The 26935-nt window shown below is 44.5% G+C and overlaps 1 protein-coding gene across 1 annotated transcript in view; it reads right to left on the reverse strand.

Annotated features, from left to right (window-relative positions):
* CACNA1I (calcium voltage-gated channel subunit alpha1 I) overlaps window positions 1-26935 on the reverse strand; it is a 537094-nt gene that overhangs the window by 190692 nt on the left and 319467 nt on the right. The window contains exon 5 of the mRNA XM_060245420.1: window positions 12786-12883. Coding sequence (XP_060101403.1) covers window positions 12786-12883 — 98 coding nt within the window. The remainder of the gene's footprint in view (window positions 1-12785; window positions 12884-26935) is intronic.

Genomic DNA, 26935 nt, shown 5'->3' on the forward strand with positions numbered 1-26935 from the left:
CCTTTCTGCCCCCCCGCACAGCCTCACTGCCTCCTCCTCCCCCCATTTTCCTCCCCCATTTCCTTTTTCCTCCTTCACCGCCACTGTCCATGCAGCCTCGCCATTTCCTCCTTGCTGCCTTGCCGCCTGCACAGCCTCGCCACCTCCTCTTCCTCCCCTCATTTTCACCATTTTAAGGCTGGGGAAGGGGCTTTCTTTTTCCCGGCCTTAAAATGGTGAAAACGGGAAGAGGAGGTGACATGGAGGGGCGGGGTCAGGTCAGGCTTCACGGCCCATCTCAAACAGGCCATGGCCCGGTACCGGTCCCCAGCCTGGGGGTTGGGGATCCCTGACTTAGGGGACAAGCTGTGGCTCAGTGGCAGAGCATCTTGTTTGCACTTAGAAGACAAAGGTCCAGGTTCAGTTCCTGGTATCTCTACTTTAAAAAGGAACAGGTAGTAGATGATGTGAAAGACTTCTGCCTGAGGCCCTGGAGAATTGCTGCCTTTCAAAGCAGACAATACTGACCTTGATAGACCAATAGTTTGACTCTGTAGTCCTGTCCACAAGTTACAGTGAATGGAGATACAATCTGTGTGCAGCGTACCCTTGATTTTTCTTTATACATGTTTGAGTAATTCTCATGTTGCATTTAACATATGTACAGCTCACATTTATCCAGGTACTGATCAGCAGTTTCATTCATAAGAACCTATGTTGGTTATTTCTTACAAACAGGTATATGCGCTTACTTGTTTGTGCATTCTACAAGGCAGCTTCATGTGTGTTCCATATCTGACTGCAGTTCCTCAACAGATTATCTGGCTATTCTACACACTTAAAAGGTGGCGGGACAGAAGCTATTCCTTATTTATTTACCAGTAAAGATTTGTTTTTCTGATTCATTTTATGTGAAGCTGTCAGTTGTAATCTCCGAAATAAGAAACATCCATAACCAAACTAGGGTGGGATGCAGAGAGCCCAGTATGGCATCAAGGTTATTTCTGGCTTGCTTCAGTAAACATGTCAAACCATGCTTAAGTAATTTTAACTACGGTTCTCCAGATATCCAAATTGCCAACTGGCCGTTCTAAATAAAAGAACTGCCTAAATGTGAATTTCTGCTGAGAGGTTTCTGCTGAGAGTCTTCTAATGGCTTATGCTGAACATCAAAACATTAAAAAAAAACATACTGCATCACAGCAGAAGTCCATCTTAGTACAGCATCCTGTTCCCCACAGTGGCCAGATGGATGCTCCCAAGGAACTACCAAGGAGACCTTAAGACAATAGTTTTCTCTGCTGTTATTCTCCATCACCCTGTACAAGGGAGTCTTGTCTCTTTTCTCAAGTTCTGGGGCTAAGCCAGCATCAAAGTATAATAACGTGACAGGGCAAAATGGTCATAAGCATTCAAATAAGAACAACATAGATAAAAAGGGGATGCTCAGCCAGAAAGGAAGGGAAAACTGAGAGGGAAATCTTGTATGTGAGGGAGGGAAGAAGTTGCGTTCACTATAGCAACTTTGGGAGAAAGTGCCAATTTCCAGTAAGGAAAAATTACAGGCACCTCTATTGTATCTCCTTCCAGGACTAAATTACTTAGTCTATGTGTGAATTTCTGTTGGGAAAACAGCAGAGAGAAAGGGTTAAACTTTCTTAACTGAAAGCCAATGTGGTGTAGTGGTTAAGAGTGGTTGACTCTAATCTGGAGAACCTGGTTGGACTCCCCACTTCTCCACATGAAACCAGCTGGGTGACCTTGGGTCAGTAACATTTCTCTCAGAGCTCTCTCAGCTCTACCTACCTCACAGGGTGTCTGTTGCAGGGAGAGGAAGGGAAAGCTTTGAGACATCCTCAGGTAGCAGAAAAGTGGAGTATAAAACCAACTCTTCTTCTTTAAGTTACTACCCCAGTGGTAAACATCAGAAGATTTCATCATGGATCTCTCACATAATGTGTAGTACTTTGGAGAGGGGGAAGCAACTGTACCAACCGATAATGGGAAAAGGTGATACAAGATTAGTGTTGACGATGGACAGCAGAATTTCTAGGTGAGAGGAGGCAAATGTGGTGCTAAACAGTATATGAAGTGTGAGAACAGGCTGGTTTCTTTTTTTTGATACATAACATTTGTTGGAGTCAGCACAGTACATCAATTTAACAAACTCATTTTGAATCCTATCTTCCAAAGAGGTGAGGACCCCAAATTTTCTGACCCTTTGAATGCCCTCAGCAGACAATGATCCATTAATTATCTCTCTTTGAGGCCAGTGTTTCATTCAGTTGGGTACTCACCTTATCACAGCAGTTCCTCCTAGGCTGACATTCTCCATCTTCTTGCTTCTATGTAATGTCAAATGCTCTACTGGAGAGGAGCTGTGTTACGTGAACAGCTTTCTCCTGGTCTGCTAATGCAGTTACTTGTTTAAAAGGAGAAACAAGGTTTCTCTGACATTTGTAAAAAGTAAATTCAGGTTAATAATTACCCACTATGATCCCAGCACAAGCCAGGATAGGGTGATTACCAAATCCAATAAATAATAATTAAAAAAAATAATCTTGTCCTTCACAAACCACTCTTTATTATGTATTTCTATACAAAGTTGTGCTGACTGGCTTATATTTTCCTACATCATTCTTGTCGGTTTTGTTCTCACAAGATAGGGACTATACTTGCTTTTACTTTAACATCCTGAAATTTTGGAAAAAAACATTTTGATGATTTCTTTCTGCAAACTTTTCATCTCACAAGAGTTGCATATATTATCAAGGCAAGATTGCTTTAATTTGCCACTTACTCATTTTTTAATCTCAAACTCTTTCCAAGGAGTTCAGGATTGCATATACTCACTACCATTGTTATTCTTGTAGTCCACCAATATGGTAGGTTAGACTGAGGGATATAGGATTGCCCAGGGAAGTAGCTAGGATTTTTTCTTCAGGGGTATTTAAATAAGTCAGGGGCACCCCTCCATACACCCCCAGGCTGCCTCACACACGCCCCAGTCAGCCAAACCCACCCACCCACCCCATGTGCTCCTACCCGACAGTGAGGGTGCCCCATTCCTTGGCTCAGCCCCCGCCTGACTCTCTTGGCCCCGAGCCCCATGTGGGCCCAGGAAGAGGAGCAGGAGGAGGAAGGGCAGTGGGCATCACCCTGGGCACTGCCATTGGGACCATAGCAGCTGAAATACTCTGCACACAGCCAGGAAAGTAAAAGGGAGACCTCCCTGGCAAGGGGCTTTCCGAGGCAGTGCTACCAGTTTGAGAGAGCCAGTTTGGTGTAGTGACTAAGTGACTCTTATTGGGGAGAACCAGGTTTGATTCCCCACGCTTCCACATGTACCTGCTGATGTGACCTTGAGTCAGTCACAAGTTCTCATAGAGCTGTTCTCCCAAGAGCAGTTCTTGGAGAGCTCTCTTAGCTCCACCTACCTCACAGGGTGACTGTTTTGGGCAGGGGAAGGGAAAGAAGATTGTAAGCTGCTCTGAAATTCCATTGTATAGTAAAAGGTAGGGTATAAATCCAATCTCTTCTCTTGTTTTTCTTCTGCAACCTCCCTTGAAGTAGCCCCCTGGCTGGCCATGGGAGGGCGGCTCTGGCAGGCTTCAGCTGCTTTGCAGGAGGGCACATGGAACTTCCATGGCCTCTGAGCCTGGCTGAGAGGTGAAGGTGTGCACGGGGGTAGTGCCCAGGCAGGGCTCCCTTGATGGCAGCTCCACACTCAGCAGGTTGTACGTGTGTGCCGCCAAGCTTCCGGAGTCAGGCGCCAGTGGAGTTCCTGCTCCTGCAGGTGTCCCTGGAAGTGCAGCTCCTGCCTTCCTCCCAGAGCAGAGGACACCTTCAGACTCTGCAAACTGGGGATGAGGTGGCAGCTTTTTGCTACTGTCTAGACTGTTCCTGATGAACCAGCTGGATGGGAGGTTGGGGGGCCTAGGCTGGAAGGGAAGTCAGGGGCCTTGGTGGTAAGTTGGGGGGGTGTCCCGTGGGCCCCACCATAGTTATGGGCCTGGGGTTGCCAGGTCTTAACTTGCTCACCAGCAAGGGGTGGGAGGGAGCTTTCTGGGTGTTGGGGGTGATGTCATCATGTGCTACATCCCCAACATGATGACATAATGTGGAAGTGATGTCATCACACCAGGGACATCACACAGCGGTGCTCTGGGTTTTTTTTGCCAAAATACCTGTGTGTCACAGCATGATGTTCCCAGTGTGATGACATCACTTCTGCATGACATCATCATATTGGGGATGTCACAGAAGGTCGTGGCTACTGGGGGAGGGGGTTCCCCCCACTGGCCAGCTGGTGGCAGGCAGGAACCTGCAAAGTCAGGAGATACCCTGCTCCCACCCAGGGGCTGCCAAACTGGAAAGAACCACACAAACTGAAGACTGGAGAGCAAGCTGCAAGCTCTGTGTGAAAAACACCTCTTGACTCTGTACTCAACAAGTGTAAAGTATTTTATAATGAAGTTACATGTATAAATCCGCAATTTTGACTTCTTGTCTGTGCAAATCCAGTTGCTCACGAGTATGGGAAATACAGAAATCTCACACTGCAATGCAGTTGTTGTTTTTACATTCAATACAACCTGATCTCTTTGTAGTAAATAGACCAATTATATTTCCAATTCACTTCTCACAACCAAGTATTTTCAAATCGATTTATTTCACTGGTGCAGCAACAGGCACAATCATTCTAAGGCAGGGGTGTTGAACTCATTTGTTATGAGGGCCGGATCTGACATAAATGAGACCTTGTCGGGACGGGATGGGCTGTGTCAAGTCGGGCCATATGTGTACCTATTTAAGATTAGCTAGCAGAGATATGAACTTTTTAAAAGACACAGACAAACACAACTAAAGATTTTTTTAAAAACCCTTGAAATAAAACATGTTTAAACGTTAGCACTCATTGACTTTAAAGATGCTTATGGCGGCAGGGCTCGGGGGAAGCGAGCTAGACTGCTGTTCTTTTGAGGGGTTATAGAGTGTTTCGAGCCCGTCCCTGTGGCATCGGTCCCATCGTTGTGGGACCCAGGGGGCCGGCGCAGCGGCACGCCGAAGCAGCCTGTCACTAATAACACCGGTCGAGATGCAGGACAGGAACCTGGAAGTGACCGACAGGCTGCTCAAGGGGGCTCATTTTGCGGCATCTCCCGGCGGGAGGGTGGCACCCGCACGGGACACATATCAAATGAAAGAGGGGGCGCAGGGCTATCAGAAACAGCCAGCGGAGGGAGTCGGGAGACCACTCCACTGGGGGATCCACACCCCGAAAGTGATGAAGGTGGCGCAGATAGAGCCAACAGGACAAAATAAATAGGCTGCATTATGCAGCACAGTTGAGAAAGTGCCTTATCCCATATACTGATGAAGTAAATACAGGATCTGAGAACAAAATTGCACTAGAAGACACAAACACAAAGCTCCCTTACACTGAATCAGTGCTTGGGTCCACCAAAGTCAGTATTGTCTACTCCAGTCACAAACACAAAGCTCCCTTACACTGAATCAGTGCTTGGGTCCACCAAAGTCAGTATTGTCACATAAGAGAAGCCCTGTTGGATCAGGCCAGTGGCCCATCCAGTCCAACACTCTGCGTCACATAACAACATAAGAGAAGCCCTGTTGGATCAGGCCAGTGGCCCATCCAGTCCAACACTCTGCGTCACATAAGAACATAAGAGAAGCCCTGTTGGATCAGGCCAGTGGCCCATCCAGTCCAACACTCTGCGTCACATAAGAACATAAGAGAAGCCATGTTGGATCAGGCCAGTGGCCCATCCAGTCCAACACTCTGGGTCACATAAGAACATAAGAGAAGCCATGTTGGATCAGGCCAGTGGCCCCTCCAGTCCAACACTCTGCGTCACATAAGAACATAAGGAGGGAGGGAGGGAAGGAGGGAGGGAGGGAGGGAGGGAGGGAAGGAAGGAAGGAAGGGAGAAAGGAAGGAAGGAAGGAAGGAAGGAAGGAAGGAAGGAAGGAAGGAAGGAAGGAAGGAAGGGAGGGAGGGAGGGAGGGAGGGAGGAAGGAAGGAGGGAAGGAAGGAAGAAAGGAGGGAAGGAAGGAAGGAAGAAAGGAAGAAAGGAAGGAGGGAAGGAAGAAAGGAATTTTACCCTGGCAAACTTGGGATATTTCTTGCAATAGATTACCCATAGACTGAGAGCCCAATGAAGGAATTGGTTGAGAACTGGATGGTGGTAAGACAACGAAGCAGCAGAAGGGAGGTCACCAGGGCTTTTTTTTGTAGCAGAACTCTTTGCATATTAGGCCACACATCCCTGATGTAGCCAATCCTCCAAGAGCTTACAGTAGGTCATGTAATAAGAGCCTTGTAAGCTCTTGGAGGAATGGCTACCTCAGGGGTGTGTGGCCTAATATGCAAAGGAGTTCCTGCTACAAAAAAAGTCCTGGAGGTCACTGATGTCCCACTGACCACAGCTGTCTGAATCTAAGCAGTGTTATGATAGAGAATCAAACCAATGAAATTGGTAAAGTGACTTCTACAGGTGCCACCTAGAGAGCCCTAGGAAACAGGGCAAGAGTCAGAAATTCCCAATTCTTTGCTCAAGGGATTAATTGACAGTAGCAAAATCAGTATCCATACACATTCATGACACTTGTAAATTAGACTTCCAGAGAGAATGTTTACATTTGGCATTTAATTCATCTGACAAGGCCTGGAGCTTTGCCATAGGCTTCTCATCGGCTTGTAACTTAGCCAAACTATTTGAAAGAAAATGAATAATTATATTCTGCTCTTACAAAGCTCTTTTCAGGTAAGAAAACACAAATATAAAACAAGATTTCAAGGAGCCCTGTGAGATAAAGAGAGAGAGAGTATGAGAGCACTCGTGGAGGGAGATGGGCACTAGTTTGAAGAAGATGATGATATTGGATTTATATCCCACCCTTCACTCTGAGTCTCAGAGTGGCTTACAATCTCCATTACCTTCCTCCCCTGCAACAGACACCCTGTGTGGTAGGTGGGGCTGAGGGAGCTCTCACAGAAACTGCCCGTTCAAGGATAACTCTGGGAGAGCTATGGCTGATCCAAAGCCGTCCCAGCAGCTGCAAGTAGAGAAATGGGGAATCAAACCTGGTTCTCCCAGATAAGAGTCTGCACACTTAACCACCGCACCAGGGCTTTTTTGGAGGTGGGGCGGGAAAAGCCCAGCAGGAACTCATTTGCATATTAGGCCACACCCCTGATGGCACCATTGTTTCCCACGGGGCTTTTTTGTAGAAAAAGCCAGCAGGAACTCATTTGCATATTAGGCCACACAACCCTGACATCAAGCCAGCTGGAACTGTGTCCCTGTGCGTTCCTGCTTAAAAAAAAGCCCTGCACAAATTGGCTCTCGCAGAGAAAGGATAAAGAAATAGGGAAAGGGAAATAAGGATGTTGAACTGAGAGGCAATAAGTTGAAGGGCTGCCATTGCAGACTTGAAACCTCACTGTTATCAGTATGCTATAGTACAGATAGGTAAAGAAAACAAAGGGAACAAATCCAAGTCAAGAATCCTGTGCCTAACATTATAGTTCCAAAGAGAAATATAAGAATATTTACTTATTTCCAGCATGTCCCTACAAGCATCCTTACAACACGTTTATTAAAACCACACTTATACAGCAGAGTTTCCAGGAGTTCATTGAAATGTCACCAGAAGTGCAATGTCTGGTCTGGTTTCAGAAATTCTTCCTGGGGTTCTGTGAGCAGTGCTGGTAAACAAGGTGCCTCTCTCCTCATTGCTTGTCATCCAGATGCACTGTTAAGTTTCTTGCTCTCCCTTCTACTTGAATAGGCTTTTGATGGGCCTGGGGCTCAGCAGTCGTCCATCAAGTACTGCGGTAGTGAGCAGCTGCAAAGGCACTCAAAGAACACTTGGTTTACTCACCCCTTCTGCCTAGTCCTCTTGCACATCTGAGATTCACTTTTCATTAATGGTGCCCTCTCCCGATTGTCTTAAACTTTAGTAAAATGAACAAGAAAGCTAGGAGAAATCTGGGTGGAGCACAGTAAGCTCTATTACCTTATCCTATACTGGGCATATTCCCAAAGGATCTACTCCCCGTTTTACAAAGGGCAGCTAGCAACACAACCATTTTCTTTTGTTATGGTTGTGCTAAAAAGTTCAGGTGAATGGAATGAAGGAAAAGAAGGACTGTGATGCTACTGAATGTGTATATAGGTATCTAGGAACGGCTTAGGACAGCATGCATCGCTCCAGGCAACCGTTGCCATGGAACTGAAAAGGGGGAGAGAGGCAGTTGAATGGTGGAAGAAGAAGAGAGAGTAAAGAAATAGGGAAAGGGAAATAAGGATGTTGAACTGAGGGGTAGTAGGCTGAAGGGCTGCCATTGCGGACTTGAAACCTTGATGTTATCTGTGTGCTATAGTCAGGACTTTTTTGTAGCAGGAGCTCCTTTGCATATTAGGCCACACACCTCTGATATAGCCAATCCTCCAAGAGCTTACAGGGCTCTTAGAACAGGGCCTACTGTAAGTTCTATGAGGATTGGCTACATCAGGGGTGTGTGGCTTAATATGCAAAGGAGTTCTTGCTACAAAAAAGCTCTGGCTATAGTACAGACTACAGAGATTGGATACTTTGGATACCAATCTATACAGACCTGTTGCAATCAGGGAAAGGAAATGAATTGGTCAGAAAGAGTAGAAGCTATCCAACAAGCTCAGTCTTTAAACAGTAGATCCATTATGTTTCCTGAAATTCATTTTCCCCAGGGTGTGATCATGCGAGTGATTTGGCCCACCATAGCCACCCTTTCCTCCGAATCAAATAGGCATGTTCACAAGCACACATCTGGCCCCATGCTGCTTCTGCTCCTACCTCATCCTGCAACACCTCCCACAAGCTTTAAATAATCACTGATACTTCCCAGTGGCAAATAGTTGAAGTACAGGGGCAGTCTGAACACTCCTCTAAGCATGTGTGTGGCCCATGCTTGTGTAGGGTGCAGTCTGATCGTTGCAGTGCATCTCTTTCTGGGGCAGCTTTTTTAAAGCTGAGAGACTGCCATGGCAAATTTCTAGTGTGATCCCACCCCCACTATGCCGGTGAGGTTGTTGAAAGGAAACTCAAACTGTGAAGGACAGAACAGCCCTGAGGAGCAGGGGTACTAGAAACCTGAGAAGCAGAGTCAACAGGGGAGCCCTAAAACTTAATCTCACCCAGGCAGCACCAGAGCTCTAAGTGAAATTCAAGAAATACAGAAAACCAAAGTATGGATATATTGTACTGAGTGGCATACAGGGGCTTTCAAATTGTTGGGGCATCACTTGTTGACAGGGAGTGACTTATCTTTATGAATCAACTGTGTTAACCTTTAAGTCATGTTTTCAAACTCTCATTCCAAATAGCTGTGTAACTGAACCATGACTTAAGACCTATGATAAAGGGACCATTTTGTGAAAAGAGGAAAAAGAAGAGAGAGAGAGATCGACAAATACTATGCAACATTTTGAAGTGGATCCATAAGGACAGAAGAATCTCAGAAGAGACTTGATGAATAAGATCAAGAATACATCTAAGTCCAAAAATCTGATTTTAACAGTGAAGAGACAGATATTGGTAGGATGCAGAACCCGAAGGTTATAACCCACCCCAGTTGTTTGCCTCTCTGGAATTAGAAGCCTGCTTTGCAGAGTCAACATGGGAGCACTGCTACTTTATATCACCCAGGCAACACCATGGAACTGAAAAGGTCTCAACAAATATAGAACACTAAAGTGCTGGTATACTGCACTGAGATGCCTACAGGGAATCTCAAATTGTTACGACATCATCTATTCTAATTTATCTTTATAAAAACCGTTGGGTGAACTGTTTGAGCAACAGTACCTTTGAACATGGAGGTTTCATCTAATTATCATGGTTAATAGCTGACGAAAGACTTAACATTCCATGGATATGTCCATTATCATATCTTGTAGCACTGAATGCCATAAATTATGTAATGTATGAAAAAGGACTCTTGTTTTTTGTCTTTCCTGAATCTACTTCCAAGCAATTTCATTCAGTGATTCAAGTTCCAGTGAACTTCATAAGATGAAGAAAAATTCTCTTTCTTCTTTTTCCCACCATGCATACATCTATAAACTTCTATCATATTCCCCCTTAGTAATATTCTTTTCCTACCTGAAAACCTAAACACTTTAGCCTTTTTTCAGAGATACATATTCCAACTACCTAAAAAAATTACCTCCCATTCTCTGAAACATATCCAACCATTATACTCTTTATGAGAAATGACCAGAATTGCATACATTATTCCAAATGCAGCCACACCATAAATTTATACTGCACTGCTCTCTGTGCCTCACCCATGGAAGTGAGGCTAGAGGCAACTGAAACTTTCTCAGTTGAGAGAACCTGTCTCTAAGAGATTTACCTGGTACGTGCTTTGTTGTTAATTTTTCGGAGCAAGGTCAAAAGACTCCAGTTTGCTCAGGCTTTTTGGTAGGTTATTTTAATATCTTTTAGGAAGACTATGACCTGTATTCTGTATTCTGCCTGTTTCATGCTGAGTTGGGTTATGCCTAATACTTTTTTCTGTGCTAATGGCACTGTTGGTTTTATGACTGCTGGACAGACAGTGTTCTTGCTGCTGGGATTAGTCTAACATGTTGGCTGTTGTTTTATTTTATGCTGTGAGTTGCCTTGGGCAGTTGCAGGAGGGGCAGCAAATATATTTTCATAATAAATAAACATCTGCCAAATCATCCCTATCTATAAAAAGTTGACACCTTCAAAGAACTCTAAAGATTTGTGAAGAAAGACCTCAACGTGTAGAGCCATGCTAATTCTTCCTCAGCAAGGCTCGTTCTTCAACATGTTATTAATTCTTTAATAAAACTTTCCACCAGTTTACCAGGGATAAATGTAAATTGACAGATGTAATTTCCTGGCTCCCTTTGCATTCATTTTTTAACAACAAAAACTTGTTAAATTGGTTACTTTCCAGTCTTCTTGCAAGCACGCCAGTTAGCGACAAGTTTCATATTTTTAATTAGAAGGTATTTTCCATGAGTTCTTTAAGAACTCTCAGATATATACTTTGGACCATGTGATCTGTTAATTCTTAATTTATCCATTAGCCTAGAATTTGACTTAGTTCTTCAGACATCCAGGGCCAGCTCCCCCGCTAGGTAAACTAGGTGGTTGCCTAGGGTGCAGGCAGGGCAGGGGTGGCAAAATCGGTCTCCCCCCCTGTAACCACCTAGTTTGGCCCCCCCTCGCACCTCCTCCTTCTCCCTCCCTTCCCCACAGCATGTTAATTTCAAAGCCAGAACGGGCTCTAGTGCCGCGTTCCAACTATTTAAAGCCCCCTCCTGCCTCCTTCTCCTCCCTCCCTTCCCCACTACATGTTAATTTCAAAGCCCCCCCACCCAGCGATAAGAAAAATCACGTTGCGGGGCCACGCTCCCAGTCTGTCAGGAGCAGCGTCCTGAAAGGGTTGTCCCGTGGCTGCTGAGCTGACTCCTCTCGATCCAGGAAGTGGGGAGGGGAGGAATCAGCAGCCACAGGACTGCCCTTTCAGGACGCTGTTCCTGACAGACTGGGAGTGTGGCCCCGCAGTGTGTTTTTTCCGATCGCGGAGGGGGGGCAGCTTTGAAATTAACATGCAGTGGGGAAGGAAGGGAGGAGAAGGAGGCGAGAGGGGGCTTTAGATAGCTGGAATGTGGCACTAGAGCCCGTTCTGGCTTTGAAATTAACATGCTGTGGAGAAGGGAGGGAGGAGGAGGCAGGGGAGGCTGCAGAGTGGGGGGAGCGCCAGGCAGTGAGTCGGCCTATGGTGCCATGGGGTGTTGGGCTGCCCCTGCAGACATCTGCACCACAAATGCCCAACATCTTATGCCCAACATCTTATCTTCCACTGTGGAACTGACACAAATAATTTATTCAGCTTCTCTTTATTTTCTCTGTCCACCTTCATCTATCTCTTTACTACTTTGTTGACTAATAGTCTGACTTCTTCCCTAGCAGATCCTGTTTCTCTTGCAAATTTAAGTTAAAAGGTTACCATTTTAATTTTTAATGTTTTTTTTTGTTTGCCTTATTGTCAACTTACATTTGTTTTGTTCATATTTGTGCCACTTCCTCCACCCCTCCTTATTATCAAGATTCCCACTGCTATCTAAATGGCTTCCTTTACTTTGCTCATCAACCTTTTCTTGGATGTGTTTGTACCTACTAATCTGTGATATGTATTTTATCTGAGAATCCTCTAGGGATTGGAAGACCATTCTAAAAATGGAGGAAGGAGGAAAAAAACAGAACCAAAGTCATCAGAGGGCTGAATGCATACAAAAACATTTCTAACTGAGTGCTTGGAAGACATAATGATACTTAAAGGCATTCATTCTTTCCAAAGGGACTGTGATGCTGTAGCAGGTGAATACAACATTGTTGGAAAGCCACATTTATGGAAAACTCCTGTGTTTCCATCTTAATATTTTAGCATAGAATTTTTTCTATCAACACTATTCCTTCCTCCCATGTGACTGTGTCAGTTCTGTTCAATTTCTGGACAGCAGTGCAAATAGGGTGTGTGTGTGTGTGTGTGAGAGAGAGAGAGAGAGAGAGAGAGAGAGGGAAATCACAACCAGGCACAGCTCTTATACAGCTGGTAGAGCATGGATCTACTGAATGAGTAGATCTAGTCACCTAAAGAATCAGTGCAAACTCTTCCCAAGAAACTAAAACATTAGATGAGAAGCATGCATTTGCAAGGGACAGACACTGTATGTAAGAAGGAAGGAAGGCAGACTTACTAGGCACACGGTTGATGGCTTTGAGGGGCCTCAGGACACGAACAGTGCGGATTGCAGACAAGTTAATGTTTTGGAGGTCCAGAGAATATTCCACCATCCTGAAAAGGAGAGATGTAGAAAGTGAAAAGCATTGAAAGCAGCAGAGGAAACTAGGGATGCAGAACTGTTCACATAGGCAAGGTGGTACAAAATCCCTCTGGTGTGTCAGTGCTTCCCTATCATACTACCCTGAGAACTGGCTGGTAGGAAAGGGTTAGAAATGAAGCATTGCTCTATGCATGTTAATAAAAGGGGAGGTTGCCCATCCCCCACACTGAGACTGGAGAGACCAAGCTAATGACTGATATTCAGTGCTACACTTTTAAGTTTGCATTTTTATTAGGGGACTTTGGTTACAGTATCAGACTGCTGATCAGAGCATGAATCCCCTCCAGGGATCCTTAGTAGAGAGCACAAACTCCCCCAGAGCTTTACAAAAGCAGACACCAGAGTCCCAAGGTAGAATATCTAGCCTCGTAATCAATACCCTTTGGAATACAGAAAAGCTGAAAGGGCAGCTCTGACAAGTCATCAGGAACCAGTTAGGAGACTCCATTGGACCCACTTCCCCTCTGGCATTTACCTGTTTTATCTGTCGCAAAAGATAAGGTGCTGTGTTGTAACCAGTGCATTCCTCACCCATGGGGGAAAGATAAGTGCAGAGCAAGTATCAGGTCTTTCATCCTTGGGCCATCTCATTTATCCAAGATGGGAAATGGGATTTGAAAGACATGCTGTCACTGAGGTAATTCAGAAGATGACACTGAGCATGTTGGGATCTTTTACTTGCTGAGGGAAGGCACAGGGAGAGATACCACAATGGGATCTTTCCATCCTGCTGTTTCTCTCTTAGAAGCTGGTATGCTAAATTGTCCATTCAGCATGATGAACAACAACAATCCATGTGCTAGGGTAAGATTGAGCAAATGCTGGCTCTGAATAAACTTTGCAGAATGGAGGGAAGGCTACATCTCTATACATGACAGAACTTTGGCTGTGGAGGGAAATTAGGGTACAGTGGCTAAGGAGGCAGCAGTTTCAGGATCTGACTCTTAGAACTTATTAGGACTTCTAAGGCACCATCAAACAGCTCCATGGGCAGGCTAATCATGGATAACCCTCATGCGACATCTGGATCGAGGCGGCTCGGCAGTACTGCTGTTGTTAGACCTGTCGGCAGCGTTCGATATGGTCGACCACCGGCTGCTGACCCGCCGCCTCGCTGATGCAGGAATTCGGGGGCTAGCCTTACAGTGGCTCTCCTCCTCCCTTGAAGATCGGGGACAAAGGGTGGCGATTGGAGGAGAGCTGTCCCAGAGACACCCACTTAACTGTGGGGTGCCTCAGGGGGCAGTTCTCTCCCCGATGTTATTTAACATCTACATGCGCTCCCTTGCCCAGATTGCCCGGAGGTATGGGCTGGGTTGCCACCAGTACGCTGATGACACCCAGCTTTATCTATTGATGGATGGCCGGACTGACAATGTCCCTATAAATTTAGACCGGGCGTTGCAAGCCGTGGCGGACTGGCTCAGGCTGAGTGGGCTGAAGCTGAATCCAGCGAAGACCGAGGTCCTTTGCGTAGGTCGCGGCGGGCCGGGAGGGGAGATCTCCCTACCAACCTTTGATGGTGCGTCACTGATTCCAGTGCGCAGGGTCAAGAGTTTGGGAGTGCTACTGGAGCCTTCCCTGACAATGGAGGCCCAGATAGCTGCCACTGCTAAATCCGCCTTCTTCCATCTTAGGAGGGCTAGGCAGTTGGCCCCCTTCCTGGAACGTAGATACCTGGCAACTGTGATCCATGCAACGGTCACCTCGAGGCTAGACTACTGTAATGCCCTCTACATGGGGCTGCCCTTATACCGAACGCGGAAACTGCAGCTAGTGCAGAATGCAGCGGCCAGGCTGTTAGTGGGACTGCCTTGGTGGGAACATGTGCAGCCTAGACTGCGGGACCTGCACTGGCTGCCGATTGTGTACCGAGTTCGCTATAAGGTGCTGGTTATTACCTTTAAAGCCCTATATGGTCAAGGACCTGCCTACCTTAGGGACCGCCTCTCCCCATATGTCCCTCAGAGAGCACTGAGATCTAGTTCTCAAAACCTTTTAAAAGTCCCTGGACCAAGAGAGGTTAGATTGAAATCAACAAGGGAGCAAGCCTTCTCAACAATGGCTCCCCAATGGTGGAATCAACTACCAGAAGAGGTGCGAGCTCTGCAAGACCTAAATCAGTTTCGCAGGGCCTGTAAAACTGCCCTCTTTCAGCTTGCATTAAGATGAAACCCGGGAAATGACATCTAGCCTTCCTAGATATAGTTGAACTTTAGCACTGAAATGTATAATTCACAATGGTTTAACTGTCTATTTAATTTTAACTTAATTTATGAATGTAATTTTATTTGTTTTAATTGCTTAATTGTTTGTTGTAATATTGTATTTTACTATCATGGTATATACCGTGTCGTGTTAGCCGCCCTGAGCCTGCCTTCGGCGGGGAAGGGCGGGATACAAAAATAAATTTATTATTATTATTATTAATCAAGCTCCGCCGTTGGAGGTAATAAATGCAGGTGGGACAGTGATGAGATATTCAAGAGGGAAGCTAAAACAGTGACTGCAGCTGGAGAAGTCCAAGGAATTGATTTGGAGCTGAGTTACCTGCCAAGCTCAAAAATTTTCACTATCATATAAAAAAAAGGCTAAGTGAGATCTGAAGCTTCATACACACTTTAAGAATAGATATAACTTTGTACAGTGTTTGATGTTATAAGATAATGAGTTGGCCAAGAATGTGACTCTTATCAAGTGGGAAGTTAGCTATTGTTATTTTAAAATCTTATAAATATGGGAAATTGTATTGATTGTATTCCGTGAAGAAGCTCACTTTTGGGGTATGAAACTTTTATGGACTCATGTAATTGCTGTCCTTTGATTATCTGTGTAATGAGAATGGATGGATGGTATAATGCTTTGTGGATTTAGTTTATGTTAAGAACACAAGATATATGCTTTAATTTAAAAGCTTAGAACGGAAGCAGAGATTCTCTAATGGTATTTACTTGTGTATTATATCCAGAATGAACCTATAGCATTACTGAGGTGTACCTCTGACTAGGAGTTAAATGATCTGGTATAGGAAAGCTAACAAGATACCTAGGGTTTCTTAAGTGCATGGCTATATCTGAATCAAGACATGCCTGCACCCGAATCAATCCTTACTAGAGTCATCCAGAACAATGATTAATGCAGAACACCTAGGGGAAGGAAGGCGGGCGTTTGTAATACAAATCAGCATTCTGGTCATCAGAGGTTTTGCATTAGAAATTCAGAAATAGAAAACTAATTTTAAGCAGTAGCATTGGTGAAATTGCCCTTAGGGCTCTAGCTGTTAGGTGGAGGAGCCATAACTCCATGATACAGCATCTGCTCAGTATGTAGAAAGCCCCAGGTTCAATCCCTGGCATTTTCAGTCATGATGAGGTTGTAGGTGACGTGAAAGCCCAAAGCCCAAAGCCCCAGAAAGCTGAGTAGACAAAGCTGCCAGTCTGAGTAGACAATACTCATTTTGATGGACTGATGGTCTGATTCAGCTTCATGTGCCCCTAGAATGGCCTTGAATATTGTTAGGAAGCATTAAGAGAGGGGGAACTGTTGAGTTGCGCACAGGGCCAGCCCTGCCACTAGGCAAACCAGGCAATTGCCTAAGGCGCCGGCCTTCTGGGGGTATCAAATTCAGTGCCTCCATGTGATTTTGTGACTTGTGACTCAGTGCAGGGGAGGGGGAGGTGGGAAGAAGTTAGCCTTGCCTTCCTAGATTGAATGCTACCTGTATATTTTTCTGTATCTTTTGGGGCAAATAGCAGAACAGTAATAAGTCTTTTTTATGGCTGGTTGGCTTTTGCTAGAGGCAGTTTACAAAAGCAACAACTGAGGCACGATGACACAGAAAACAAGATCAAAAGCAAAATCCAAATCTCCTCAGCCTTGCTCGAGAACATTAAGCAAAAGGGATTAGAGTTGATAGAATTAATTGGTATAATTCTTCGATTAATTCATTAATCATATTAAAATTCAGAGTGGTCTCCGTGAAAGCATTTTCAGGGCTGATGGCATTGTCATAAACAATTTATGTTCCTCCCTCGAATCAGGTGATGCATTCAAGATGATTTCCACCCCGAACAATAAACGGTTTGTCTGACAACAGAACCTTTTCCCTTCATTAAATCACATGAAATTGCCACATTTACTGAAACAGAGTAATGGATATTTTAACCAGTAAATGAACTGGTTTGATTTATATGTGATATTCATTTTATTCTTTCATGGGGCAGACTAGAAACTGCTTATATAAAGTTATTATTTATTTTGTCTACTTTATAAAACTAGACTTTTGTCGAATTTATAAAGTTTATAAATTAATGTGACCCTCAGCATACAATAAGGATTTTTTCAAATGTTCCATTTAACTGATAGTCAAGGTAGGCTCATTCCTTGGATGGGAAAAATGTGCCTCATCTTGTAAGAAACTAGAAGGATATTAGGTAAATTTCTCTCTGCCTACATTACTCTACTTCTGTTGACCCAGGAGAGGTGATGTGGCATCCATAATTTAACCTTTCTGCTACCTGTAAAGGGTAGAGGAGCTCACCTTAGTTTTTCTCCAGGATGCCTAAAAATCTAGGGATCACCTTGGTAACAGTCACCATATAGCAAGCGACAACCAAGCTCTGACAAGGTGGTATTATCATCTTCCAGGTTGGTTCTCACACATTCATAGGAAGTGACCACTAAAATGATCATTTGAAAGTGATCTTACTTTTGGCACGTTCATTACAAATGAGCATTTCTGTGCAACATGGTTTCTGCTTCACATGAACGTCTGAATCTGTTTTACTGAAACACCTTGCACTTGATTTCGCTATGTTTGACTACTGCACACTTAATGATTGGCAGCCAAATGTGTGGAATGACTTCCTTGGAAAGCACTGGGTTTGAGTTGATGTAATAACACCACAAATAGAACTAACATCTGAGACTAGCCCCATACGTACCCCCAAGCAATCACTCCAAGTTCTGTTTCTTTGTGTATTCTTAACATACCTGAAATATGCCTGTCTGCAGTCTCCATCATGTCAATGGCCCCGCAAGGAGTCAGAATCGACCATACTGCCCCACATTTACCAAGCCATTCCTCTTAAATCGAAGCCAGGCTAGGGACTGAACATCCCCCCTCACCATTGTTAGGAAAGTGATAAGAAAGAAGGCTTTTTTAGCCATCCTGTCTCAAGATTACAGCTCAGATGCTACAGTTCAGCCCCCTCCTCTTTTTGCAGGTGAAGAGGGATTTTATGACAAGTTCTAGGCAATGTGATCTGCCTGAAAAGAATCAAGGGCTCTTGAATGCTTATGAATTTAAAAATAAGTGTAAATAGCACAAAGAGGTGACAGTCCTTGGAGAAATGGATAAGAATGTAAACAAAATGTTGTGGTTTTAAAACCTTGGAAGTCCTTGGGCTTATAAAACAAAGTTTGTTGGGTAAATTTAACTGTGCTGAGGTGACAATTCCTTGACTGACTAATCAGGGCCAAGAATAGTGAAGCTTTTGTTGCTTTGTTACTGCTAAAGAGTGGAATCAATAAAGAGTCTTGTGACAGCTGAAATCTAAAGTAGCCTGCCACTCAACACCTTCCTCATAGGGCTGTCAATTCTAGGTTGGGAAATTACTGCAGGGTTTTTTTTTGGAGGGGGGGGTGGAGGCTGGGGGGAACAGGGTTTGGAAAGGAGAAGAACCTTGATATAATGTTATATTCACCCTCCAATGCATCAATTTTTTTTCAGGGGAACTAGTAATTAATAATGATTATATCTCTGTCATCTGGTGATCAGTTGTAACTCCATGAGCTCTCCAGGTTCCATCTGGAGATTGACAACCATACTTCCTCACAAGCTCTGCTTGTGCATGTTCTCTCTCTCTGAGTCCCAAGCTTTAGAGGTCAGGTGAGTGGTGGCCAGAGAGAGTTTTTTCCCCCATTAAGGCACCTTGCCTGTGGAATGTCTTGCCTGGCATCTACCCTATTCTTTTAAGCACCTGGCCAAAATGTGTCTTTTTAACTAGGCTTTAATTTGATTTTAAAAACATTTTTGGATTCTGCTTCTAGCCTAACTGTTAAGAACATAAGAGAAGCCATGTTGGATCAGGCCAATGGCCCATCTAGTCCAACACTCTGTATCACACAGTGGCCCAAAAAAAATTATATATATATATATATATATATATATATATATATATATATATATATATATATATATATATATATATATATATATATATATATACACACACATACATATATATACACACTGTGGCTAATAGCCACTGATGGACCTCTGCTCCATATTTTTATCTAACCCCCTCTTGAAGCTGTCTATGCTTGTAGCTGCCACCACCTCCTGTGGCAGTGAATTCCACATTTTAATCACCCTTTGGGTGAAGAAGTACCTCCTTTTATCCGTTCTAACCCGACTGCTCAGCAATTTCATTGAATGCCCACGAGTTCTTGTATTGTGAGAAAGGGAGAAAAGTACTTCTTTCTCTACCTTCTCCATCCCATGCATAATCTTGTTAACCTCTATCATGTCACCCCGCAGTCGACGTTTCTCCAAGCTAAAGAGCCCCAAGTGTTTTAACCTTTCTTCATAGGGAAAGTGTTCCAAACCTGTAATCATTCTAGTTGCCCTTTTCCACACTTTTTCCAATGCTATAATATCCTTTTTGAGGTGTGGTGACCAGAATTGCACACAGTATTCCAAATGAGACCGCACCATCGATTTATAGAGGGGCATTATGATACTGGCTGATTTGTTTTCAATTCCCTTCCTAATAATACCCAGCATGGCGTTGACCTTTTTTATTGCAATTGCACACTGTCTTGACATTTTCAGTGAGTTATCTACCACGACCCCAAGATCTCTCTCTTGGTCAGTCTCTGCCAGTTCACACCTCATCAACTTGTATTTGCAGCTGGGATTCCTGGCCCCAATGTGCATTACTTTGCAGTTGACCACAATGAACCTCATCTGCCACATTGACGCCCACTCACCCAGCCTCAACAGATCCGTTTGGAGTTCCTCACAATCCTCTCTGGTTCTTACCACCCTAAACAATTTAGTGTCATCTGCAAACTTGGTCACTTCACTGCTTACTCTCAACTCCAAATCATTTATGAACAAGTTAAAGAGCATGGGACCCAGTACTGAGCCCTGCGGCACCCCACTGCTTACCGTCCTCCACTGCGAAGACTGCCCATTTATACTCTCTGCTTCCTATTAATTAGCCAGTTTTTGATCCACAAGAGGACCTGTCCTTTTACTCCATGACTCTCGAGCTTACTAAGGAACCTTTGATGAGGAACTTTATCAAAAGCTTTCTGGAAGTCAAGGTAAACAATATCTATCGGGTCTCCTTTGTCCACATGTTTGTTCACCCCCTCAAAGAAATGTAACAGGTTAGTGAGGCAAGATCTTCCCTTACAGAACCCATGCTGAGTCTTCCTCAATAACTCGTGTTCATCAATGTGCCTACTCATTCTGTCCTTGATAATGGTTTCTACCAACTTTCCCGGTATTGAAGTCAGACTGACTGGCCTGTAGTTACCCGGATCGCCTCTGGAACCCTTTTTAAAGATGGGGGTGACATTTGCAACCTTCCAGTCCTCAGGAACGGAGGCAGATTTCAATGAAAGATTACATATTTTTGTCAAAAGATCCACAAGTTCAACTTTGAGTTTTCAGAACTCTTGGATGTATGCCATCCAGACCTGGTGACTTATTAGTTTTTAATTTGTCCATCAGTTGTAGGACCTCCTCTCTTGTCACCTCAATCTGGCTCAGGTCTTTCAACACCCCTTCCAATACAAGTGGTTCCAGAGCAGGCAAACATTTCTCATCTTTTACAGTGGAGACGGAGGCAAAAAATTCATTTAGCTTCTCAGTCATTTCCTTGTCCTCCTTCAGTAATCCTTTGACCCCTTGGTCATCCAAGGGCCCCACCGCCTCCCTGGCTGGTTTCCTGCTTCTAATATATTTGAAGAAATTTTTATTGTTGGTCTTTATGTTTTTTGCAATATGCTCCTCATAGTCCCTTTTTGCCGCCTGATCACAGTTTTGCATTTGATTTGCCATTGCCTGTGTTCCCTTTTATTAATTTCACTTGGACTAGCTTTCCACCACTTAAAGGAGTCCTTCTTACTTTTTACAGTTTCCATTATTTTGTTTGTTAACCATGCAGGCCTTCTCTTATACCTGTTTGTACCTTTCCTAACTTGTGATACATATTTTATCTGTGCTTCTAGGATTGTAGTTTTAAATAGCCTCCAAGCTTTCCCAAGGGTTTTGACTATATTTACCTTTCCTTTCAGTTTCCTCTTCACATGCCTCCGCATCTCAGAGAATTTGCCCCTTTTAAAGTTAAATGTGGTTGTGCTGGTGTTTTGAGGCAACTCCCTATTTATACAAATAGTGAAATCAATAACATTATGATCACTGCTCCCAAGCGGTGCGATCACTTTTACATCTCTCACCAGGTCTTGGGCATTACTTAGGACCAAATCCAGGATCGCCCCACCCCTGGTAGGTTCTGTGACCATCTGCTCCATAGCACAGTCATTGAGAGCATCTAGAAACTCAGTCTCTTTCTCTCGACCAGAACACATATTGACCCAATCAATCTGCAGGTAGTTAAAATCACCTATGATGACACAGTTTTTTCGTCTAGCCACCATCTTTAAGCCTTCCATCATATTATAGTCATCCTCTGTCTTTTGATTTGGTGGGCGATAACAAACTCCCATAGTTAAATTGCCTTTTGGGCCCTCTATTTCAGCTCAAAGCATTTCTAGAAGGGAGTCTAATTCTCTGACCTCAGTCTTACTGTTCTATGAAATCTGCTTTAAGCTGTTTGATATTTTGTACTGCTTTTATCCTCTGGCTTGGTTTTTAATAGTTGATTTACTGTAAACCACTTTTATTAACTTGTATATTTCTGCTATTTTTACTTTGTAAGCCTCCTCAAGCAGGTTCTTTGGAGAGGGGGCATAGAAAATTTCTAAATAAACAAATAGTGGAGATACAAACCAGAAACAATCCCTTAGAACAAAGCCTGGAGCCTGCTATGTTTCCATATCCATTTGGCCAATACCATAATGGAATGTAACAATGCCCTTCTCCAATTTACACAGGCCAGGCCAGTAGTGTCTATACAAGAAAAGTACCAGTCACCAAAAGCTTCTAAAGGAGATTCCAGCATGAAGTTGCACACTGGAGGCCAATAGCAAATTTGGGCTGAATTTAATTAGCAATAAATCCTGAGAATGGCTAGAGCACTAGAAGCCACAACTGTCCCTCTTTAGTGGTCTGTTTACATGGCTGCTATGCCCATCTGTCTCTAGTGGTTGCTAGTAGAGAGTCACACCTATGCTGAATGAATATTGTATTTATGTGAATAAATACTGAATTAATTTGTGCTGTTTGTTACTGTGGCAAACCTACCGTTATCTCTTTCTCTACTTAACCTTTTGGCCTCTCACACAGTTTTTGTCTTTTTGTCTCTCTGCACTCAGGGTATTTCTACCTACTCACTTAGGCAACCATGCATCTAATGAAATGTGCTCCAGATCACAAGGAGTCAATATAGGCAGCTGTCAGGGGATTTTTTTGCTATATCTTATCAACTCCCCCCCCGCCCCCCCCCCGCGGTCACACATGTCTTTTGCTCATGCATGTCCCATGTTTCTGAGGCCGTTTTCCCACTTAGCGTTTGCTCCCCTTATTCCCCGGCGCAATTATCTCCGGATCATTTTTCTCGTTTTCCCACTAGTGACTCTTTGCGGAGTCGCCTTCCCTGAAGCCCCGGCTCAAATCGTTTTCCCACTGGCATCGGCTTGAGTTCGATGCCCTGTCAATCATTTTTTTTTTAAGTGCAAGTCTGGTTGCGTAATGACGTACTAACGTACTAACGTACTAATGTAACATCGAGCTGTTCCCTCCCCTTCATTTCGTGGACAAACCGCATCACGTGTGCTGCTGCTGCTCATGGATTGGCTGCAGCTGTAGAGTCCTCCACAGTCCTTTATGTATTAACAGAAGCATTCCTAGCACTATATTCCCCCCCCCCCCAAATTCTGAATTTGCGAAATATCGCAATAACGAAGAGAGAGAAATCGAGGGGTTTGTGTGTGTGGCAGCTTCTTCCCTTCGCTCCCTCCCGGGTGGCGAAGCTGGGATTTCCTCCGCTCTCTTTCCCCTCTCCGGCTGGCGCTTGCAACGGGGGACCTGACTGATTCCTGCTGCCAGAGCCCCCCCCCCCGCCCCATTCTCTCCTTCCCCTTCTGTGGCGGGTGTGAAGAGCGAGCTCCGTCTATTTTCTAACCGAGCGGAATGTAGCCAGGGAGAAGAATGCAGGACTCCAACTTCCCATTTTATACATGGCGATTTTGTGCAGGTCCAGAAATCCTGGTGGCACAGCTGAGGGAGGCATTCCGTTTTTAACACACACACATGAACGCTTTGGCCCGCACCGGCACTAGATTCCCCCCCCCCAACAATGGAGAAGCGCCGCCAAATGTCTCTGGGCGGCTGGGCTCCCTTTGCCAAGGCGGTGGCGGCAGCGGGAAGCCGGCGGGGTCAAGCGGGGCGCAAATGGAAGTGAAGTGGGGGGGTTTGAGCTGGGGAGAGTCGAAGCTGCCGGGGCCCCTCCGCCGGCCCGCTGAAACCGCCTCCTTCCCGCTCGCCCTCCCCAAACTAGACCCGAAACGAACTGGCTGGAAAAGGCCTGCTGGGGGGGCTGCCGCGGTCCCCCCACCGGGGCCCCTAAAGGGAGAAGAGGCGGGGGATAACGCAACAGCGAAATAACGCAACTATTCCAGGAGGGTTTTTTTTTTCCCTTTGTTAATTTCGAAATATCGCTATTACGCAAAACTGTGAAGTTTAAAAAAAAAAAATGGCCGCGCCGGCACTTCGGGGAAGCGCCGCGAAAGGCTGATGATTGGCCAAGGGGGTGGATGGGGTGGGAGGACGGAAAGGGAGAGGGTGCCGCCCACAAAGCAGTCGATCCGGCGTGGATGGATTTCCCACAGCAAACTCCGCTGAGTGGATCCGGAGTGGATCCGGAGGTTTTCGGAAACTCCGGCAACATGCTGAAAAACATACTCCGGCGTAAAATCCCTGTAGCGCTGGAGCAAACCGCAGCGCCGGAGCAAGATGTGCAAAATCCAAGAGAAGATCCGGAGGTAAATGGGGCGCTACGACGGAGCAAACGCTAGTGCGAAAACGGCCATAGTCTTTTGGGCAGCCAAAGGTTACTCCCTACTACCTTTTTCACCAGAAGAAAAACTAGCTGGCTAGGACCCCAGAATTTATACTACAATAAATTAGTCAGTCTTTATAGTGCCACAAGCTGGGTTCAGGTAGCAGGCTCAAGGTTGGCTCAAGCCGGCTCAGTCTTCCATCCTTCCGAGGTCGGTAAATTGAGTACCCAGCTTGCTGGGGGGAAAGTATAGATGACTGGGGAAGGCAATGGCAAACCACCCTGTAAAAAAGACTGCCATGAAAACGTTGTGATGCGACATCACCCCAGAGCTGGAAACGACTGGTGCTTGCACAGGGGACTACCTCCCCCTCCCTTTTTATAGTGCCACGAAACTCTTAATTATTTTTGTTGGAACAGATTAATATGGCTACTTCCTGTGAAATATATTTAGTATGAGCAAAAATTGGGTCAAGAGGCAATAGTTAGTTCAGAGAAAAATTTGTTTGGACCTGAGAAACATGAGTTCAAATTCCATCTCAACCATTTAGGCAAGTCATTTATCTCTTGGTTTCAGCTCTAAATCTGCAAAACAGGAGTAACAGCAACTGACTTCACAGGGTGATTGTAGAGATGAATAAAATGAGTATTATCTTTTGCAGATCAGGAGTACTACATAAATGCTTAATCATAATGTGCCCCAACTCCTCTCCAAAAGTAAGACATTTTGTAAGTTCAACAGAAGGTAATTACACACAGAAGGCTTCGAGCTTGAAAGCTGTCAGCACCTAATTCGTTTCATGCATTATTAAATATCAAAGTTTGTTCTAGCTGCTGAATCAGCCCTTCCTCTCTGGCACTAGGCTGTAGCCTCATCCCTTCTGTGCTTCTAACCCAAAGGCTGCTTCCTGTGATCCATCACTCAGCGCTGCTGTCTCTGACCAAACACAGATGTCAAAACCACTGATAAAAACAATTGTCAGAGGGATGCATTTTGAAAGGCAAGGAGGTAAACCTGTCAAATTACTGTGGTGTTTTTCTCTTGCTCTTTCTACTCTCCCCTTCTTCTCCTCAATCCCCCCCTTTGCCCCATTTGTTCACATTTGGTGTAACTGAGTAAAATGATTCATTTCCTGAAATGCAGTGGCATTGATGGAAACCCCCCCACCCCCACCCCAGGTCAGAAAAAGAGGTAGATGGTATTTTGTGCATTTAACATAACAATTTCAAGCTCCTGCTAAACAAAAATAACTCAGAAAGATGGTTCATAAAAACAACAGCAGTGGACACAGGCTGGGCATGTAAACAGGAATTGGAGAAAGATAAATAATCACACACAGGGACTCTCCAAGGTACATATAAAGGAATGCCAATAGACATACTGAAGCACTTCACATGCACATTATAGAGAAGATTAGTGACCTACAAATAAGACTGCCAGGTTAAGCAGTTGATATTTTTGTATTACTTAGAGACTTCAAATGAAGACTAGATGTCTTTTTACAAACCCTGTGTGGGTCTGCTGTTATAGAAAGGACAGTCACATGAATACATAAGGCTGTCTTATGCTGAATCACATTGTTGGTCTAGCAAAGACTTGCAGTGGCTGTCCTACTCAGACTTGCAGTGGCTGTCCAGGGACTCAGGCAGAGATCTTCCACAACACCTGCTCCTCATCCTTTTAACTGGAGGTGCTGGAGATTGAACCTGGGATTTTCTGCATGCCAAACAAATGCTCCCCACTAAACCATGAGTCTGCACTGTGCTATAAAAATGTAATAACTACCTCTTTCCACCTTTGCATGATTTGATATTCTTCCTCTCATCCCAAGTATACTACATGGATCATTATTTCCTCTAGCTGATGTTTTAAATGGTTGTGATTCATAAGTTGACTTATTTCAAGGAATGCCTTTTGATTGACACACACACTCTAGATCCAGTGATTATGAAGAACAGCCCACCTCCACATATGGTGAATTGTTGTCCTCCACAGGCAAAAGGTGCAAAAAGGTAGCCCCCACATCTGAGATGTAACCAAAGCCTATTACTAAAGCCTCTGCATCCTTTCATTACATTGCCCACAACTGCATTAGGAGGCCAACATCATCCATCATATGGAAATGGGAGTTCACTTGCTGCTAATATATTTGAGCAAGTAAATATAGGAAGGGATTAGGAAGCTAAACCGCTATTAAAGTGGAAGGGAAAGCTCCTCTGTGAAAGGATTTGAGCACAGAGCTTGGAAGATAATTTAATGCATGCAGTGTTTCTCTACAACTTGCCGCTACCTTTCCCTTGGATCATGGGGTAAATCTATTTGTAAGATGATAACCCTTAACAAAGACCTCCTCTTCATGAAAGTAAGAGTTTGTTTTGAGTCTGACAAGTTTTCAACAAACTTTATTCCAGAAAAAATTGCTGGGGCAAACTTGAGGATGCCTGTCTTGCCTACTTTGATCTTCAGAGGTATTTGCAGCAGCAACAGAACACCCGGGGTATTTCCGTTAAAACAACAAGTGCCAGGCATGTTGCTATAATGGCAAAGCAATATGTATGTGTAAAGTGCCATCAATTCGCACCTGACTTATACCAACCTCATAGGGTTCTCCACACAAGACCATCAGTTTGCCATTATCCGCCTCTTTATAAAAACCCTGGAATTTTTTGATGGTCTCCCATCCAAACACTAAGCAGAGCTAAATCTGCTTAACTTCTGAGCCTGAGGAGATTGGGCCAGCCTAGGCAATCTAGGTCAGGGCTATAGATATATAACTGGGGTAGATGTGTGTATGTTTCTTTAAGGCT

The sequence above is a fragment of the Heteronotia binoei genome, chromosome 8, assembly GCF_032191835.1.
Source record: "Heteronotia binoei isolate CCM8104 ecotype False Entrance Well chromosome 8, APGP_CSIRO_Hbin_v1, whole genome shotgun sequence".
Classification (NCBI taxonomy): Eukaryota; Metazoa; Chordata; class Lepidosauria; order Squamata; family Gekkonidae; genus Heteronotia; species Heteronotia binoei.